The sequence below is a fragment of the Palaemon carinicauda genome, chromosome 13 (genome assembly GCF_036898095.1).
Source record: "Palaemon carinicauda isolate YSFRI2023 chromosome 13, ASM3689809v2, whole genome shotgun sequence".
Lineage (NCBI taxonomy): Eukaryota > Metazoa > Arthropoda > Malacostraca > Decapoda > Palaemonidae > Palaemon > Palaemon carinicauda.
The window spans coordinates 11,816,454-11,837,868 of record NC_090737.1 but is presented as its reverse complement, the minus strand read 5'-3'; the positions used below and the strand labels follow the sequence as shown (position 1 = coordinate 11,837,868).

At 41.2% G+C, this 21,415-nt stretch overlaps 1 protein-coding gene across 1 annotated transcript in view; it reads right to left on the bottom strand.

Annotated features, from left to right (window-relative positions):
• Positions 1–3,872: 3,872 nt before the first annotated feature.
• LOC137652174 (uncharacterized) overlaps positions 3,873–21,415 on the bottom strand; it is a 54,941-nt gene continuing 37,398 nt past the window's right edge. The window contains exons 4-6 of the mRNA XM_068385383.1: positions 18,720–18,838; positions 18,389–18,549; positions 3,873–8,067 (exon numbers count right to left, since the gene is read on the bottom strand). Of these exons, the coding sequence (XP_068241484.1) occupies positions 5,758–8,067; positions 18,389–18,549; positions 18,720–18,838 (2,590 nt within the window). The 3' untranslated portion in view covers positions 3,873–5,757. The remainder of the gene's footprint in view (positions 8,068–18,388; positions 18,550–18,719; positions 18,839–21,415) is intronic.

Genomic DNA, 21,415 nt, shown 5'->3' with positions numbered 1-21,415 from the left:
AAGAGATGTCTTATGGATTTGTTAGTAATTCCTGAGACTCCTACAAGGGAGTTATTTTCTCCTGAAGCCTGGTTTTATATTTACGTCAGTCTTCCCATCACGTACAGTGCATAAGTACCTATGGGTGGCCCCTCCAGATTCTGTGGTTTCTGTGATTAGGTTATCGGCGATAATAAGAGATGTCTTGTGGCTTTGTTAGTAATTCCTGAGACTTCTACAAGGGAGTTATTACTGAGAAGTCTTGATCCTAATTCTCTTTGTCTCTGCATCCAGAATATGGTGTGATTTAAACAATGTTAGGAATTCTGAACATTAATAATGATGTAGAGCCCAATAGGAAATCCAGATAAAAGACTAGGCTTGATATCCTGTTCATCACTAATCAACAAGGACTTTACTTATTAACAATCTTCTGGGACTTTATAGTAATGAGCTTCATAAGCTGAATTCAATAAATCCATTTAGTGTTCAGGCAAAGGCAGGAATTGTATCTTGACTTGCCTTGTTTTAAACCTTAGACCAAGTCCAAAAGTTTTGCCTAACAGTTTTAACGCACCATTTAGCAAAGGTTTTGGTGGTGCACAATGCTGATAGGGTTCCTTGCTCGTACATAAGGTTATCACTATCGAACTAGAGGTCCTGTTGCAAAACACTCATACAACTGTGATATGGTCTACCCTTTACGACCACCGGATTCCAAAGTAAAGGACCGAACTGGTAAACTAGATTCAGAACATTTTTACCATGTTTCAGATGCCAGTAAGCTCAGAGTAATGTAGGCTCGGCTGCTAGCACACCTCCAGTTTTTCCTAGTGGCATTAATGTAGGTGCTAATACATCTATTGCTGTAAAGTCCCTTGCTTAATGCAGCTGCAGAGATTAAAAGTAGGAAAAAGGGAAAGCCTGTACTTAACTTTTATAGAGGATTTACCAGGCTGAGAATATAAAAATGAGGATATGGAGGTAGTGTCACTCTTAAGGAGGTATCTAAAGGAATTTTTTTTCGGGAAAGTTTTCTCAAACAATTAATTTGGGGAATATCCTGATATGGTTTATTCATATAAGTTGTTTCTTTATGAGCATCTATGATAATATATACTTCACAGTTGTCCCTAATTTTTATATTCAATAAATTGGTTTCAGTGCAGAGAAAATTCTCTGTCCCGAGTGCTGGTTAAACTTTTTTCCCTTGAATCATTTGTGGTATTTATAACATTCAATAGACTAACCTTGTTATTGAACAGTTAATTTATCTGATTATAGCAGGGATGATGATGACAAGGTAACACCAAACTCCAATATAACCCTTATCTTTGCTAGTGATAAGCTTCAGAAGCTCTGAACTATTTTAGCTTTTGTGAAATCTCTGAAGACCAATGAAATTTCAGATGAAGGCAATAATTTTGAACTAATCTGGCATATTTCAAAACCTAACCCAATTTTTCAAGTTGGTCTAGAGGTTCTAGTTTTCCATTCATGGATCCTTAGCAAGTAGATGTGCACTATCTCGGGAATTTGTCAACACTGTAGAGATGTTTTCATAAGTTTAATCTAGAGCTTTCGAGCAAATATACTCTGATACGGATGCTGGTTGAGGGGCAGTTGTGGTCCATACATCATTGCCCGAGTGAAATGCTGCTTACCTCATGTCTCACCCAGTTAGCCATTCAGCTTAACAAAAACTTCCAGTAATACCTAGTCCCTGTATCACCAGCATTTGAGGACACTTTCCAGGATCCTGGGGAACTCTTGATATTTACAGTACTCCTTGCTTACCATTTTCTCAATTATTCACCAGGTTGTTGACAACACTAAGGCTCAACCTGAACCTTATCACTTCCAAGTGACCATACACTAATGGGACCTGGACAAGCTCTTTTCTTTCTTCCTTTCCCCAGGGAAGCTGCTCTATCTGCATAGTAAAGAATTGCACTCAGCCCTTTGTTGTTATTATTATTACTAGCTAAGCTACAACCCTAATTAGAAAAGCAGGATGCCATGAGTACAAGGGCCTCAACAGGGAAAAATAGCTGTGAGGAAAGGAAATAAGGAAACAAACTTTATGAAAAGTAATAAACAATTAAAATATCTTTATTGTAACTGTTCCAATCTTTCATATATAAACTATGAAAAGACTAGTGTCTCCCTGTTCAACAAAACATTTGCTGCAAGATTGAACTATTTAAGTTCTACAGAATCAAGTACCCATTAAGGAAGATTATTCTACAACTTTGTCATAGCTGGAATAAAACTTATAGAATACTGTGTAGTATTGAGCCTTCTGATGGAAAAGACCTTATAGTTACTATTTATGTCTGGACTATGTGAGAATTGTTTAAACTCACGAGGAGCTTCCTGGTAGCTCAAGCTACAGGGAAAGTTTATCAGCTAACAGGTCTCGCAAATGATTTCACTAGAACCCAAATGACGGGTGGCAGATAAAGCTTTGACCCTTGAGAGAGTCCTCTACTAGTCTAGCCCTAGCAAAGCAAGTAGGAAATGGCATATCTTGGCATGTGTTACAAGTCATTCAGGAGTATAGATCTCCCATCACCTTGTTTTAGTAGTTCATTGTCTGGACCTAGGCTTAAAATCCTTCATCTCATTACCTACAAGAAAGTTCTAGCAGGAACCCAAATGACTTGCCTTCCCGTCCTGGGAGATCATGAGAACTCTTCTTACAGCAAAGGAGAGAAAAAGAGAAGAAAAATCTAGAGCTAAAGTCTCTGGCGAAGTACAACAATCATAACAAAATATCCTCCACACAGACATAGGTGTTCCTAGTAGCGACTTAGCTCGACACTTCCTGCATCTTCATGAAAACTTGCTCCTGTACAGTACCAAAATTCTTGGAAACTCCTTGCAATATTTAACTAACCAATTTGGTTATAGGGACTTACTTCAGCCCAAGGACAAGTCTTCTATTAAAGGATAATGGTTATTATGTGTGTTGGAGTAAATTGCAAATTTTTAAAGCACTTTTTCATAACTTTGGAAACATGAGTCCTTAAGTTATACTTTCTGCCTCAACCACCTCACAAGACAGAGGCTGAAGGTGCAAGTTAGTGCTCCCCACCCACCATTAATTACAGCCTTGTAATAGCTTTGTTGAAAGTATACTCCTTTTAAAAGATTCTGGTTTAGGTTTATATAGCAAGAAAAAATAATAATTCATTTAAAAATGTGATGTTTTGGCAACAAGCTTTGAAGGTCCAGGACTAATCAAAATCAATCATGGCTATTAAAAATTGGAGTTAGTTTTCTAGGCATTGAAAGTCCATAGTCATGCATCCCCATTTGTCATCATTTCTCTCAAAGCATGAAAAACCTGTAATGTGATTGCACAAACAATTTTTTGTAAAGAATAATTCTATAGTTTTTAAAAAAGCCTGTGAAGTACTAATAATGTAATTTGATTTTATTTACAGTACAGTAATTACTTTTATAATTAAATTTTTTCAGTATGCAGTGTGCCACTAATACAAAAGTTGTCAGTATTATTGCAATTTTGTTTTTACACTATTAAAATTGCTTTTCCTCTTAAGAACAGTATACAGTACTAGTTTTAGGTGGCCAGTCATATTTTTTTATTGGCAAGACTCGCGTAAATTATCTAAAGGTAAGGAACTGCATTCCAATATATATACAAAGGTTTGTGAAGTTACTGTGTCAGGTTCATTCTAATAACAACAACAATAGAGCTTTATACTGAAATAATATTCCTTACCTTAACACATGAAATTAGGGTTATGCATGACCACTTTGCAACCACAGTACACTAGATAACGGACAGTCTTAGGGGAATAATACTTGAACATTTTCTTATTAGGTGGCTGTGTTATCGTTGCTAGAAAATAATTCATATTTGGGAGACCAATAACTTCCCTGATTTTATTGCAAAATCATGATGAACAATATATCTTAAACACCACTCTTTGGTGAGCTGATAGTGCCAATAATAGGTCTTCATCCAGGAATGAAAAACTTTACTGATATGAATGTTATTCAATGAAGCAAGCCTAACTACAACAAAGAGGCTGGCTAGTTCTACAGATCTATTTCTTACAGAGTAATAGTTGCATTATGAATGCATAATAACCATCTGGCTTTCTAAAGAAAAAATCCTATTTAATGAGATCTTGGAAACAATTCATATACATACTTGACCAGCTCATTACAAACCAGTCAAGTCTTTAGAAAACCTTTACATAAACACCACAAAAATACACAACATTTACAAGATCTTTCAAATAAAACATGTAATGTGGGGAATGCTTATACAAAACTTTTTTTGTGTGTGTGACAATTACACAAGAATAATTCAGTACATACGGGACTTCTTTCATCTCAGTCTTTAGGAAGCCCACTATATTAGAATGTGAAAATATTGCTGAAATTATTTCTTTATTCTTTGCAACTTTGGTTGTTGCTTAACAAATAGACAGTACAAGTAATTTATTGTATTCCTTATTCTAACTTGCATAGGAACTAATATTACTAAGAAGTATCTTAACCTAATGGCAAAAAATCAATGTGGGTTAAAAAAATTGAAAAAATACATTTTCATTACCTTCTTGTCTGGATTTCATTTTTAGAAACAAATTGTAAGTTCAAATTCTATCATACAAAGAAAAAATACTGTAAATACAGTAGTTTTTCAAACTTTAATGTAAAGTGAATTCATGAAAACAAAAAATTACCAGCTACATACAATATTGATTGTCGTTTGATATCACATAGCCAAATAAAAGTTATTTTAAATACCATTCTATCTTTACTAGATAGAAAAGACTCCTACTAAGAAATGTAGGATTTAAATTACTGCTGCTGGCAATACAAAACTAGCTGAAAATTGTGAAAAATTTAAATTCTTTAGAAATAGAAAGTGGCTATTAAATTTAGGGCAATGTTACCTGAAAAAGCCTTGAATCATGCTGAAAGTGAAGGTCATTACCATTGAACAAATGAACCTGGTACAAATATGATGAAAATGTTCCTGAGATATTTTGATTGATTTTATCATAGCAAGGTATAGTTTAGGTTCATGACAAGTCATGTTGTATTCTCTAGATGAATCATTTGTAATGTGCTTTGTTATTTGCTTGTTATATTCACATGTTTTTTATCAACAGGCTGTACACACACATTTACTTAAGTCAATTGCTAAATCACATTCACAAAACCTGCATACATTTACTATTGTAAATGTACTGTCATGTTAAATACCCTGGCAGAGTTTTAAATGGTTTGATATATGTATATCCATTAACACCTCTTTTCTATGTTTGATTGGACAACAATGTAGCAGAGTTCACTGTTTAATGATTTGAATGAGAATTATAATCTATTGTTCAAAAAACTACACAACCTTTTACCTACAAATTTTAAAAAAAAAACTTTTTTTTAAATAAGATGTATTTAAAGATAACCACCAATATTTAAAGAGACAACAAAAGGTAACATTCTCCAAGTTTGTCAACGAAACTAGTGTCTTAAGTGGAAAATATGACCACTTGGTAAGAAAACGGGATCTGACAATGCTGCCACTACCCAAGAAAAGTCAAGGAAGCAATGTCGATGAAAAGCTTTGTCCTGAGTATATGCTCACTTTTTGTTTCAAGTAAGCAGTATTGAGTACTTTTTAATGAAAAAAAAATAGCTCAATATCTTAAGAGGGTAACCTCTTCGATAAAAGTTTTTTTTTTTGCGAGATTCACCTCGCAGTGATTTTAATTCCTTAGATAATACAACTGTTATTCACTCCGGTAATTTGACATGACCTATTGTTGTGGATGTGTGGTTGTCATGTTTATTTTTGTGTTTGGTTCCTGGTGTTGAAGGACGTACATTACTCCTTTTCAGAGATGATGTCTTTTGCAGAATCCCATGCACTGCTACTTCACTGCTACCACTTACTCCACTTCCGACATCTGTACTAGTAGCACTACTCAGACTTGAAGCAGATTCACTGGGAGAGGCTCCTGGAGCTTTAGCCATAATAGGTTTAGGTTTGTCATAAGCAGAAGTTTGCTTTAGAACACCTTTCAGAGGTTTGTCCAACGGTTTTTCTGGTGGTTCAAGAATGACTACAGTTTTAACCTCATTCTCCTTCTTAACAGATTTCTTTCTCTTAATGGTGCCAGTATTTTCACTCTGTTCATAAACTGTAGCTGTATCTGAACTAGAGGCATTAGATTCTTGTTGGTATATAGTAGATGAATGAGCAGGGACTTTCGAGGATGTATTGCATAATGGTCCTGATTTTCCTGGACTGCTTGCACCTACAAAGGCTGGTGCAGTGACTGTAGCTAAAGCAGTCTGTGCAGCTGCAGTAACTACTGCAGCTGTGTTTGGGATTGGGGGCCCTGTGCCTGTACTATTATTAGGAGGATGGGAACGTGGTGGCTCTTGCACCACTTCTCCATGTGGAGAATGAGTAGCTTTACCAAATGTAGCTAGAGGTCCCCTTGGATTTCTTGGCCCGGTACTATACGAGGCAAAAGTTTTAGTTTCATCAGCAGCTGTTGGAGTAGTAGGAGTTCTGGGAGTAGAAGGATTACTACCGTCTTTACATACGTATGATGATTCATAGGGCATATATCCAGAGTATGTTGGTCCTGCAACTTGATGAGCATAAGCACCATTTCCTCCCATTCTTCCATACTCGGGAGATGCCAAGTGGCGACCATAATCTGCTGACTTTGCTGTTCTAATATATTCTGTTGTTGATCCTGTTCTTCCGTAATCAGCAGCCCCATCACTTTTCCGAGTTCTAGCTCTACTTACAGTAGCTGTTGGTGTTGGGCCACCATACATTGAAGATGAAACATTATCTGCACCCATTCCATAAATGTTATCCATTCCACTTAAATCACAAGAGTCTGTAGAAGCATCTCTTCGGGGTGTACGTTTCTTTCGATATACTACATGGACATTTTCTTCCAATTCTTGCAGATCTTTAGCAGTCAGGGAGGTCGACCGTGGTGGAGGTGGTGGTCGCATCTTGGGTAAAGTTGCAGAGTGAATACCATCTGGATGGTCTGGTAAAACCTTTGGACAGTGGAGCTTCTGCATCGTGGCAAGTGTTTGCTGACGATCAACTGGTGAACGTTGATCATCTCTACCTTCAGGATCGTCACGCTGAGTCATTGTCATCTCAGGAGTAATACCCCAAGTATATTCTTGTGTAGGTAGGCTCTGACAACTTGCATTTTTCTTCAGGCGCTTTTCTGAAGTTATACTCTTTACAGAAGATCGAGACGTTGTACTTTTAACAGATGCACGTGAAGTGTTACTCCGAACTGAAGCTTTTGAAGTTATGGAAGTAGTGCTTTTGGTTACAGACTTTGGTGGCAAGCCCCCACCTATAGTATTGAACTTAACGGATGGATTTTTACGAAGACTTGATTTTAAGGGTCCTGAAGCTTCTGCATGTACATGAACTTCTGCTGTTCTTCCTATCTCACTGTATATAGAGTTTTCACTTTTGTGCCTTTTATGACCCTCCTTTGAACTCTTACTCTTTAGTGAACTTTTAGGTGTTTCTTGCTTTGATGAAGACTCTTGAGTGGACTGTGAATGCTTTCTTCTTGAGCTTGACTCCTTTGAGACCCCAGATGTTTTAGAAACCCCAGATGCTCTGGATCCTGATTCAGAGTGGATTTCATCACTGACTTCATAGTCACTCTTATTCTCCCTTTTCTTGTGTTTTCTTTCCTTCATTGCACTTGAAGAAGGTGCATCAGATACCCGTTCTTCAGAATCATCAGTCTTCCTGGAGAAGAATGTTCTCTTTAAGAGGTTTGACTGGTATTTGATTTTATCGCGTTGATAATATACTACTCCCATAGCACAGCAATTGATAAATAAAATGCAAATGCCCACAAGAATAACAATACTAATGGGAGTTCCAGCATATGTAGGGGGTGTTGGTGAAGGTTCTACTTCAGGTGGCATAGTTTCCTCGGATGGGTATCTTGGAGGCGACTTCATCGAAGGTTTAGGTTTTGCGGGTGCTGGACGAATTGTTGGGAAATCGGTAAATGGAATAGGCATTGATGGTCTTATCTGAAATGTAAAATTGAAAATTAAAAAAAATTGCCCTAGATGATTGTCTGAAATAGAAAAAGTTTTAAAATTAGAACAGGAACTATAGAAAAAAAAAAAAATTGTTTACTCTCAATTACATCACCATCCCATTTACTGTATATGTATGATATTCTAGTAAAGTATTCTAAGTTATAAAATTGACTAAAATTTAATTTATTATAATTATAATGTTGTGACATACCATACTTGTATACTAATCTTTCTATAGGTTACAGTACTGGAAATAGTAATTGAATGCATAACTTCCTTCAAAACATTTATTCAAAATGTGTAATCAAAGCTATGCATAGAATTGTTCTCTTAACACTCAAGAACATCAAAACTGAATTTAGGATGATTATTTCCATTAAACTCCCCTAATGTTATGGCTTCTTCAGAGGCTCGGTTTATCGGCGTTTACCCTGAAAATTAAAAAAAAATTCCATTCAATAGACATGAGGCTCTTGTAAAGTAATGAAACTAGTGGTTAATGGCAAGGAGCAGAGTTGTGACGCCCCAGAGGCCTTTTGTTATTTCAGTCTCTCTGTCGTATTGGTTCGTCATGCTACATCTTCCAAATTGTTAGAAGTTTAATACTTAAGATTTTTTCCTCTGAGTTTGTTAGCAGTTACTGCATAGATTGTTCAAGAGTTGTTTCTGGCCAGTCATGATCCAAATTCCTTGTCTCATGTCTGAAAATACTGCGATTTCAATAACCGTTGCGAGAAGTGTGAATACCTTGCTGTTCCTCTCGTGGAAATTAATGCTTTATTGGTTGCCGGTCAAATTAAACATGCTTTTTGTTCAGACAGAAATCCATAGAAGACTATTCTAGTTGATTAAAGTTGGAATGATGACTAAAAAGACATGCTTGTACCATTATCTAATACAGCACTTAACTAGCTAAGCTTTGGTGTTGACGTGCTTCAAAAGTTCATAATTTCTTCAGGTACCTTTGTTAAATCTCAGAAGGCACTATGTCTTAACTTAGAGGTGGTAATTCAAATCTTACCTGCACAGTTGCTAACCCAAACCTAACTTCAAAAGTCTAGTCTAGCGAGGATAATGTTCCATTCAGCTCACTGCACCTTACAGATTATGAGATCCTCACAGGATCCCAGATTATTTCAATACTGTACTGTACAAACCCTTGCAATTCTGCAATCCTAATCCTACTTTTAGACAACTAGATTGTGAGGCAGAAGCCAAATGGTAGTCCGAGTCCTAGTAGCCCTTCAGTGGCTAAAGTAAGAGCTCTTTAAGCAGCATCGTAGTGGGTAGTGTGGCATATATCTTTACCTTGAAAGCTTAAATGTCACAGATGAAGTTTCAGCTGAAGTTTATCGTTTGCATCTTGTTTGGGATGGCACTGTACACAACATTCGCTTGGCCACCACTAGCTCATTACTGGTCAACTCTTAGGGGTATTATTGTTATCATCATTACTTCCTAAGCTACAACCCTAGTTGGAAAAGCAGGAAGCTATAACCCCAGGCCCCATGGTCTCCAACAGGGAAAAGAGCCCAGTGAGGAAAGGAAATGGGTTAAAATAAAATATTTTAAGAGTAACAACATAAAAATAAATATATCCTATTTAAACTAAAGGTCATAAGATAGAATAGTGTGCCCAAGTGTACCCTCAAGGAAGACCACTAACCCAAGACAGTGGAAAACCTCTAATGCTGAAATGAGTTGCTTAAACAAATGCTCAGTAGCTGCCATACCCAGTTGTAAACAACCAGGAAAGTCTCAAGTATTTCCTTGGTTCATCCTTTTGTACAGGAAGAGGAATACCCCAAATGTGATAATACAACAATACCTCTCATTAAAACCTAATATAAGTGTAACCATATTGCTTTAAAATACACTAATAGGCTGCTTAAGGTAAGTTTTGATGCTGCTTGTGCTTCCAAGTTTTTGGAGACTGCTACTTCCAAGACTACAGTATATCATTCAGTTCTCCAACTTTGTTGTTGTAGAATGGATAAATACTGTATGTTGTCAAAAATACAAAGGTTTGTATTCTGATTTTCATTTAGTCTTTAAGCCTTCTTTACCTAAAATATGTGAACTAAATAATTACCTAAATCCTGTTCTAGAATTTAGATTTAATTTTGTGCTTTCAGCTTATTACTCCTAATAAACAACTCTTTAAATACTAGGTTTGCACGTCAGTTAACTTAGAAATGCTGTTTGTGGATATTAGGTTGGAATTGTTCTTGAAGCAGATTCCTTTGCAGGCTAAATAATAAGAGATTATTGTTAAGTTTTACAAAAGAGATGTACAGGCTCTCTGGATTTGAATTTAATTTTGGATTATTTGACTTTTATCTAAACTTTCAGATAGGGCTTTGAGGCTTTAATCAGCCTTTTTGAGTTTCATGATTACGAGAGAGCAGGTATGTGCCTTTCTGGTGGCAAGTCTCTGAGGTGCAAAAACACATTTTCTTCTCTTTGTTCCTACACAATCACAAACCTTCATATCTAAGCTTTCAGTGAAGCTGGATAATTTCTGTTAAAACTTACGGGGTGGTGGTAGTTAGCTGGAGGGGTGGCAGGAAAGTCCTGCCCGGCCAACAGTCCACCGAGCGTAAACATTGCTTCCAGCCGCCAGATAGCACAAACATACTATTGGCAACCTCATCTGTCCGTTTTAATTTTTTCTTTTAGATGAATGTGTTGGCAAATCATTGTGCACAAGAAATATTTAAAAGAAGGGATTTGCACTTTCCCAATAACTGTGTGACAGTTTTTCTATGCAAACCTACCAATGACCACATTCTTTTTCCTGTTGGATACCATTCCAGTTTCCTGTTTACTGTATTCCTTTGCTTTCAGAGCCTTGTGAAGACAATGAGCACAACGTAATCCTAAGTAGGTTGGCAATCCTTAACACTGGTGTGCTCTGTCAGACAAAGGTTTTGTTGCCGCAACATGTAGGAAAGGGCACCGCCCTTCCTCTTGTCTTCTGTTTCTCTTTATCCTAGAAAGACACCAAGGACAAATCACCTGGTTGTGTTCTTTCAGTCTCTCTGTGGTCTCTAACCCTGCGAGTGCCTCAGCATTGACTTTACAACCCTGTAGAAGGGGAATTTAAGAGTTCTTCCTTTTCCTCTGCCTCATCTTTGCGAGTGTGTTTGCTGCTACTTCTAGAGGAGCACCTGTAGATGATGTCATCAAAGATGTACAGGATGACTAAAAAGCTAAACTATTTAGTTTAGCCTCATGAAAATTGGAATGAGGAAGATTAAGTTTTCCATTCTATGTTTATTGTCACATATCAGCCACAAAGGCTGCCTTTTCCTTTGGACAGTGAGTAATGGATCCATCTGTTTTAAGTAAAAGTAGAACTGTAAATCTATACCAAAGTGCAAATTTAAGTTTAGCCCATCACTATGTTCCTGGGTTGTACCATCAATTTCTTTTATGGTTAAATTTTATTCCTTTTCAGTTGAAGCATAAACTCCGCCACACCAGACGCAAGATCCTCCTCGACATCCCTTCAAAGGGAGGATGTCAAGTTACATCTAAACGGCCACATTCTGCTCTGTGATACCAGCACAGGGCGCCCTCGACCTTTCATCCCACTATCGAGACGAAGGCTGGTATTCAACGTCGTCCACAGCCTTTTGCACCCCTCATCAAGGACTGCCACCAAGCTGATGACCAACAATTTCATGTGGCCAGGGATCAGGAAGGATGCACGCGAGTGGGCACATGGAGGCACGGCCTGTCAAATCAGCAAGGTCAGCTGTCACACAGTCAGGAGTCGGCAGTTTCCCTCAACCAAAACGATGGTTCGGACATACCCACGTAGACATCGTGGGGCTCTTACCACCCTCGGGCGACACCAGGTACCTCCTCACAATCATCGACCGTTCAATGAGGTGGCCAGAGGCAACTCCCATGACCAAAGCATCATCAGACACCTGCTCCCAGGGCCTTCTCTCCAGCTGGTCCAGCCGTTTTGGGGTCCTGGACGACATGTCAACCGATTGAGGCTCCGCTTTCATCTCGGACCTGTGGGTATCCCTCGCCCGCCTGATGGTAACCAACCTGCACAGTACAACGGCCTAACAACCACGCAGCCAACATATGGTCAAAAGAAGTCACCGGTTCCTGAAGACAGCCTTAATGGCCCGATGCCCATTGGATCAAGCAACTTTCCTGGGTCCTCCTCTGTCTTGAATGGCCCCAAAAGAAAACAGCATCGCCTCTTCAACAGAAAGTCTATGGGGAGACACTCATGGTCCCTGGCGAATTCTTCCCCTCCAATCCAGATACCAAAGATGTTGGCCTTGCCGAGCTACGGGAAAGGGCAGGAAAAGTCAGGCCCTGCCCAAAACTTATGGAGACAGGACAAAGCATTTAAAGCCTTCCCAGCTGGACACCTGCCCCTACATCTTCATCAGGCAGGACGGTCACTATCCCCCGCTCTCACGCCTTTACAAAGGGCCCTATTGCGTGCTGGAGAGGACAAGAGGGCATTTAAAATCATGGTCCATGGAGCAGTAGACTGGTTGACTGTGGATAGATTAAAGCCTGCTTATATAGAAAGCGACATTGACATGCACGAGCAGCAGGGGCAGCGCCCACGAGTACATCATCCTCCTTCAGCTGCTCATCCCTCGACTCCTCGGCGGCGCCCTCTGTTGATGACGACGAAATCCTTGCCCTGATGAAGAAGAAATCTACGCAGCTAATGCAGCAGAAGCATAGACCGAACCCAACTTTGTGTTTCTACCACCTGCAGTTTGGGAGCAATGCAATGAAGTGCAGGGCCCCCTGCATGTTCCCAAAGAAATTTAGACGCTAGCCACTGCCGACATCAACCATCGCCGCAGTAGCAGATCACAGCAAGATCAGATTCTACATCTTCGACGCCATATCCAACCGTAAGCTTATGGTTGATACCAGCTGTATGCATTCAACATTTCCTCCCTCACAGGCCGACCTAAACCGGGCGCCTAACAGTGATGCTCCCTCGCTCAACGCCGCCAACAGATCCCCCATACGGTGTTATGGGACTAGGGTGCTTAAAATCTCGATCATGGGCCAATTTTACTCTTGGCCCTTCGTCATCGCCGACGTCAGACACCCCCTCCTCGGCGCAGACTTCGTAGCTCACCACGGCCTACTTGTCGACGTCGTCGAGAAACGCCTCATCGACACCGGGACATGCTAAACCCACCCACTACAAGCTGGTCCAAGTATCACACCCATCTCCGCCGTCGTAGCGCACCCATACAACGTCCTTCTTCAAGAGTTCCCCGACGTTTTCAAACCGGAACTTAGACAGTCACCGGGATCCTCCTCCACGCACGTGGTCTACCACCACATCAACACAACGGGACCTCCCACGCACGCAAAGTTCCGCCACCTTACGCCGCAGAAGCTAGGAAATGCTAAACGTGCCTTCGAAGACATGGAACAGATGGGCATATGCAAAAAGGCGTCGTCCAGCCCTTGGGGGTCTCTGCTCCACATGGTGAAGAAACCGGACGGGACATGGAGGCCCTGCAGTGACTACCGGCGCCTTAACCTCATCACAACGCCAGACCACTACCCTCTGCAGAACATGCAAGACCTCACCAGTGCCCTTCATGGGGCAAATTTTTTTAACTAAAATTGACCTTTTTTAATCATACTTTCAGGTTCCGGTGTTCCCAGAGGACGTGCCTAAGACTGCCATCATAACGCCGTTCGGCTTCTACACCTCATTTCAACCTTCGGCCTAAGCAACGCTGGGGCCACGTTTCAACGATTGATGGACAGCATCGTGGGGGACCTGCCGTTCTGCATCTGTTACGTGGACATCTTAATCTTCTCCAGGATGAAAGAGGAACAATGGAGACACATTCGTGCTGGGCTGAAACGTGCGCTTCGACAAGTGCACATTCGGCGCTGAGAGGGTGGACTTCCTCGGACACCAAATATCCACAGAGGGCGTGAAACCCACATTGACCAAAGTGGACGCCGTAAAAATCTTCCCAACCTCAACGACCATCCGGCACCTTCAGGAGCTTTTGGGGATGGTAAACTACTACCGTCGCTTCATCCCTAACATCGCCCACATCCTGACTCCCCTCAACGACGTCCTGAAGGAAACATCCAAGTAGCTCATATGGGGTCCCCTGCAGCAACGCGCCTTCGACAGGACAAAGACCGCCCTCGCCAAAGCCACCACCCTGGTGTACCACGACGATAGCGCCCCCCTGAAGTTGACAACCGACTCCTGCAACGTCGCCTGCGGTGCTGTCCTCTAACAGATCGTCAATGGTTACCCACAGCCCTTGGCCGTCTTCAGCAAGAAACTCGAACCTGCGGAAACCAGGTACAACACGTTCAACAGGGAGCACCTCGCCGTTCGCCACTTCAGATACATGCTTAAAGGGACCCCCTTCACCATCCCGACGGACCACCAGCCCCTGATCACTCTTTCACGAAGTCTTCAGACGCATGGTCATTTCGCCAACAACGACACCTGGCAGCCATCGCGGAATTCGGCTGCACTATCAGTTATGTACCGGGGAAGAAGAACCCCGTCGCCGACGCCCTCTCCAGGGTCGAGATCAACGCAGTCCACCTGGGGATCGACTACGCCAACCTCGCCGTACAACAGTAGAATTACCCAGAGGCCCAGGACTATAGTACGACAGCATCAACGCTACAGATGAAGGACATTCCCCTCGGCGCCGCCGGGGAAACCATCCTGAGAGAGATCGCCCACGCCCATGGATTCCCGCCTCCTGTAGAAGGAAGATCTTCGACGTTACCCACGGATTATCACACCCCTCGGGTCGCACTATAGCCCGTCTTCTATCCGAGAAATTCATCTGGCCAGGAATCAAGAAAGACACCCGTGAGTGGGCGAGAACCTACATTAACTGCCAGACGAGTAAGGTCAACCGCCATACTGAGTTGGGAGTCGGCGATTTTCCCCAACCCAAGAGATGATTCGGACACATCCATGTGGACGTCGTGGGACCTCTGCCGCCTTCAGGTTCTGCAAGATACCTGCTGACGATAGTCGACCACTCCACTACATGGTTAGAAGCAACTCCAATGTCTGAAGCAACCACCCATGCCTACGCTGAAGCTCTCCTGTCGAGTTGGATCAGCCACTTCGGTGTCCCCGACGATATCACGGTAGACTGAGGTTCTGCCTTCTTGTCAGATCTGGCTCTCTCTGGTAAACCTGATGGGAACGACACTCCACAGCACCACTGCATACAACCCTGCAGCTAACGGCATGGTCGAGAGAACTCATCGCACACTCAAGGCAGCCCTGATGGCGAGATGTACAGACGAACATTGGAAAGCGCACCTCCCATGGGTCCTCCTTGGCCCTCGCACCGCTCCCGGGGCAGATGGCGAACCTTCCCCTGCGGAGAAGGTCTACGGTGAGAAGTTTACAGTCCCTGGCGAGTTCTTCCCTGCAACAACCAACGACACCAAGCTAGATCACCTGAGAGAGATCGCCGGGAAATTCAGACCATGCCTGAAAACATAAGAGGACAGGACCAGACACTTCATGCCCAAGAACCTAGACGACTGCGACTACGTCTTCATCCGGGTCGATGCTCACCGCCAACCCCTGACTGGACCTTATCGCGGCCCTTACGAGGTCATCAGAGGAACAGCTAAATCTTTCCTCTTGAACATCCAAAGACAAGAAGATTGGGCGACGATCGCCCGATTAAAACCAGCATACCTTGAAAGCAACAAGAAGATCACCGCGGGTCCTGGTAGACCCAGGATTCCACCTCGGATCAAATCATCCACCAAACGGGAGAAAACCACACAACGACAGGGGAAAGATTCCTCCGAAGCAGAGCAACCTTCCCCTCTGTTCAAGCACCAGAGGGGAACTACGTCGCCCGCCACGATACAGGGATTAATCGCATCAACCATCTGCGATGCCCCCTGTCTGGGGGGGAGTACTTATAAGGACAGCCTTACCTGCCATGTTTCCTCCCCCTGGACTCTTTTCTGATAATTGTAACTATTATTTGTTCCACGCAGTGGATATTTGTATCACGATGTTGCACTCTTTGAGAGCATTATTTTTTATGTATAATACTGTATATTTCCTTAGGCTAACACCTTGGTATTTGTTAATTTATTTTGAATGAAAACACAATGATTTTGGCGGTTGGAAAAGTTTCCCTCCAGGGCTACTTATCCGTCCACATACTGTAATATAGTGCCCGTTGCAAGTTCAGTAAATTGTCAGTCTCTCTCTCAGCTCGTCTTGTTGTCCTCACAATCCTCCTCATGGATTTTGTAATGCATAGAACACTTGGGGATGGTGGATGAGGATTGGACTGGATTGGTAATAGGAAACTAGCTGACCTTGAGTATGCTGATGACACTGTTCTTATTACCTGAACACCACAGGATTTGCAATACTTGCTTATCAGAATGTATGAAATATCACATGAGTTGGGCTCAAGTTAAATGGAAGAATGACAGATGATAACGAAAGATGCAATGGAAGATTAAGTATCATTGGAAGGAGAAAGGATTAATGAGGTGGAATCAATTTAAATATTTAGAAACTATGATCTAATACACGATCTTTACAATTTGAGTTTCATGAAAGATTTTAAATAGCATAGACAATGGCTTCCGTAAGTAAAATTTGGAAATCAAATTGATTGAAATTACATAGAAAAACTAGGCTATATATCAGTTTAGTGAGACATGTGTTACTGTATGGATATGAGTAAAGGGCCCCGTTTGACACAGTCTTCTCAGAGCAGTGATTCTTAAACTGGGGGGCGCGCCCCCTAGGGGAGCGCCAGGAGCTTTCAAGGGGGGCGCAAGTAGTTAAAATAGTAACAATGAAAATAAAAATGTAGTAATTATGATGGCTTTTGTTTTACAATACTACATAAATATGGATAAATCAATTACTAAGGAGGATGTGTAATATTTTTTGATGTAGTCATGATCCATGAATGATTGTATTAAGAGTAAAAATTATTTTTGCAGTAATTTATATTTTTTCCAGTATTTTCTATCAATGTAATAACTGTAATCTGTATAATGCTAAAACAGTTTGAAAAAAGATCATGATAAAATTTTGTTTCATCATAATATATTTATTTAACCCATTTTCTATGAACAATGTTTATTTTATTGAAATAATACTTTCTACTTTGGCAGAAATTTCAAGGGTGGGGAGGGGGGGGGGGGGCATGGGATCTATGCTTAATACAGAAGGGGGCGCAAGGCAAAAAAGTTTAAGAACCACTCTCTTAGAGGGGGATGAGCAGCGAGTACAAGATAGAGAAGACAGGCGAAATCTAACCGAGGCCCTTTGCGTCAATAGGTGTAGATGATTATTCCACATTAGAAGGAAAAATTAAATGGTACAGTGCATTATCAAAAATAATAATTTTTTGGCCAATGGACTTCCCTCGAAGCATTTATTAAGAATAATGATTATGTGAATAAATACTTATAAAATTTGCATAAAACAGCAAGCAAAACTAATAATTAGCTAAATTCCAGTGCTAGAGGATTCAGTAATGAAAAAAGAAAAAGTATATAAAAGTAAAGTCACTAAATATCAGTTTCTTCTCTGACTGAACCCATGTTTTTGAAAAGGGATCTTGCTACAGGATCTACCAAAGTGAATAAAAGAACAGTCAAACTGGAGCTTGAAACTTTCCCTACCAAATGTAAACCCATAGGAAACAATATCAAGGTATCACTAAATTAAGCCAAAAAGAAACTACAGGGATGATCTAAATACCATAAACTTAGGCTAAATTTTGAAGTGGTACTACCAAGTCCATTTTATATTGAGATTGTAATGGAATATCTTCATTTAAAAAATGAGAAATGCTAAAAATTCAGCATTTGAAAACACAAGGTGTTCAGAAACAAAAATGCAATGGACTGACTCCCTAACTTCCTGTTGCCTTAGGTCCAAGCAAAGAGCTATTCTACTCCCGCAAAGTATAACAAATACAGTACTTGAGATAACACACAACCATACCCACGAAATGAAGAAAATCCTTTAAATAACTAACAGTAAAAGTCCGACTTCATTATCAAAATAATGAGCTTATTTTTTTCAAATCTTGGCAACATTAGGCTAAAATAATATTAAATACACATATGCATTTAGTTTTTGTAAGTATTAGATATTTATAAAGTTTGGGCTATACACACTAGTGCTGGGGGCTGTGAAGCCATCCAGCACCTAAATGCAACGAGGGAAAACTCATGAAAGTCAGCTAACATATGTAATTGTATGCCAATATGATAACTATGTTAATGCACTTACCGTTGGAACGAATGTAAACGTGACTGGTGGGCGAGTGGCCCATGGAGTGTCAGTGGGTGGTGCTTCCGTTATTGGTCGTGACATGATGAGATCAGGAATCAAGCGGTTCCACAGGGCCATTTTCTGGGCTCTATAATGATCCTTGCTTACAACATCCATGTCTTAAAAAGTGGAAAAAAAAAATAAAATAAAAACTGCAAGTTTATAGTAATTTGTATGGAGTAAAAAAACAAGAAAATAAAGTGTGCTTCAAGTTTAAATATTTAGCAATTCATGAAAGAATAAAAGCCAAAAATATAAAATTCTACACTTATTATGACAATTTTCTTACCAATGTGAAGATACTGTTGGATTTGCTTTTCGTATGGCGGCCACAGAGTTTTCAGATTTTCTAACCATCTCTCATCAGGTCGGGTTGTGTAATTTTGAGGAGTAGGTAAATTTGGGTCCCTGTTACAGAATCAAATACAGTATGCTATTAGCTTAGGAGGTAATCTACCAATTAAAAACATCATTAATAGAATATTAACACTGATATGGTGCCCTTAATGCCATGTAAATATTTGTAGTAATACTCAATGGCCACATGTACAGTAGTTCCATTGCCTAGCCTCAGGGCTAGAATTTAGTCAAATATAATTATTGTCTATCAACCTCCTGAAGGAACTAGAAAAATGTTATTTTCATTAGTAAAATAAATTTTTGAATATACTTACCCGATAATCATGTAGCTGTCAACTCTGTTGCCGACAGAAATCTACGGTAGGGATACGCCAGCGATCGCTATACAGGTGGGGGTGAACACCACAGCGCCATCTGTGGTCAGGTACTCCAGTACTTCTTGTCAACACCACCTCAATTTTTTCCTCGGTCCACTGGTTCTCTATGGGGAGGAAGGGTGGGTCAATTAAATCATGATTATCGGGTAAGTATATTCAAAAATTTATTTTACTAATGAAAATAACATTTTTCAATATTAATCTTACCCGATAATCATGTAGCTGATTCACACCCAGGGTGGTGGGTGGAGACCAGCATACATGTTAACCGTATTTTATTTTATTAGTTATTCAAAAATAACATAAAATAAATAAGTACCTGGTAAGGAAGACGACTCGAACCATTACTCTGCCTTTATTAAGTACGTCTTCCTTACTGAGCGTAGCGGTCCTCTTAGGATGCTGAACGACTCTTAGGTGCTGAAGTATAAAGGGCTGCAACCCATACTAAAGGACCTCATCACAACCTTTAACCTCGGCGCTTCTCAAGAAAGAATTGACCACCCGCCAAATCAACAAGGATGTGGAAGCCTTCTTAGCCGACCGTACAACCCATAAAAAGTATTCAAGAGAAAGGTTAAAAAGGCTATGGGATTATGGGAATGTAGTGGCTGAGCCCCCGCCTACTACTGCATTCGTTGCTACGAATGGTCCCAGGGTGTAGCAGTTCTCGTAAAGAGACTGGACATCTTTGAGATAGAATGATGCGAACACTGACTTGCTTCTCCAATAGGTTGCATCCATAACACTCTGCAGAGAATGGCTCTGTTTGAAGGCCACTGAAGTAGCCACAGCTCTCACTTCACGTGTCCTTATCTTCAGCAAAGCAAGGTCTTCTTCCTTCAGATGAGAATGTGCTTCCTTAATCAGGAGCCTGAATAGGTAAGAAACTGAGTTCTTAGACCTTGGAAGAGAAGGCTTCTTGATAGCACACCATAAGGCTTCTGATTGTCCTCGTAAAGGTTATGACCTTTTTAGATAGTACCTAAGAGCTCTAACTGGGCAAAGTACTCTCTCCAGTTCGTCCCCCACCAAGTTGGACAGGCTTGGGATCTCGAACGACTTAGGCCAAGGACGTGAAGGAAGCTCGTTTTAGCAAAAAAAAACGAGCTGCAAGGAACATGTAGCCGTTTCAGATGTGAAAACTATGTTCCTGCTGAAGGCGTGGATCTCACTTACTCTTTTAGCTGTTGTCAAGCACACGAGGAAAAGTTTTTTTAATGTGAGGTCCTTAAAAGAGGCTGATTGGAGAGGTTCAAATCTTGATGACATAAGGAACCTTAGGACCACGTCTAGATTCCAGCCTGGAGTGGACAACCGACGTTCCTTTGAGGTCTTAAAAGACCTAAGGAGGTCCTGTAGATCTTTGTTGGTGGAAAGATCCAAGCCTCTGTGGCGGAAAACCGCTGCCAACATACTTCTGTAACCCTTAATCGTAGGAGCTGAAAGGGACCTTACGTTCCTTAGATGTAACAGGAAGTCAGCAATCTGGGTTACAGTGGTACTGGATGAGGAAACTGCATTGGCCTTGTACCAGCTTCGGAAGACTTCCCCTTAAGACTGAGACTCTGAGAGTAGATGTCCTCCTTGCTCTGGCAATCGCTCTGGCTGCCTCCTTCGAAAAGCCCCTAGCTCTTGAGAGTCTTTCGAAAGTCTGAAGGCAGTCAGACGAAGAGCGTGGAGGTTTGGATGTACCTTCTTTACGTGAGGTAGACGTAGAAGGTCCACTCCTAGAGGAAGAGTCCTGGGAATGTCGACCAGCCATTGCAGTACCTCTATGAACCATTCTCTCGCGGGCCAGAGCGGAGCCAACCAACGTCAGCCGTGTCCCTTAGCGAGAGGCGAACTTCTGAAGTACCCTGTTGACAATCTTGAACGGCGGGAATGCATAAAGGTCGAGATGGGACCAATCCAGCAGAAAAGCATCCACGTGAACTGCTGCTGGGTCTGGAATCGGAGAACAATACAACGGGAGCCTCTAGGTTATCGAGGTAGCGAACAGATCTATGGTTGGCTGACCCCACAGGGCCCAAAGTCTGCTGCAAACATTCTTGTGAAGGGTCCACTCTGTGGGGATGACCTGACCCTTCCGGCTAAGGCGATCTGCCATGACATTCATATCGCCCTGAATGAACCTCGTTACCAGCGTGAGCTTTCGATCTTTTAACCAGATGAGGAGGTCCCTTGCGATCTAGAACAACTTCCACGAAAGAGTCCCTCCCTGCTTGGGGATGTAAGCCAAGGCTAT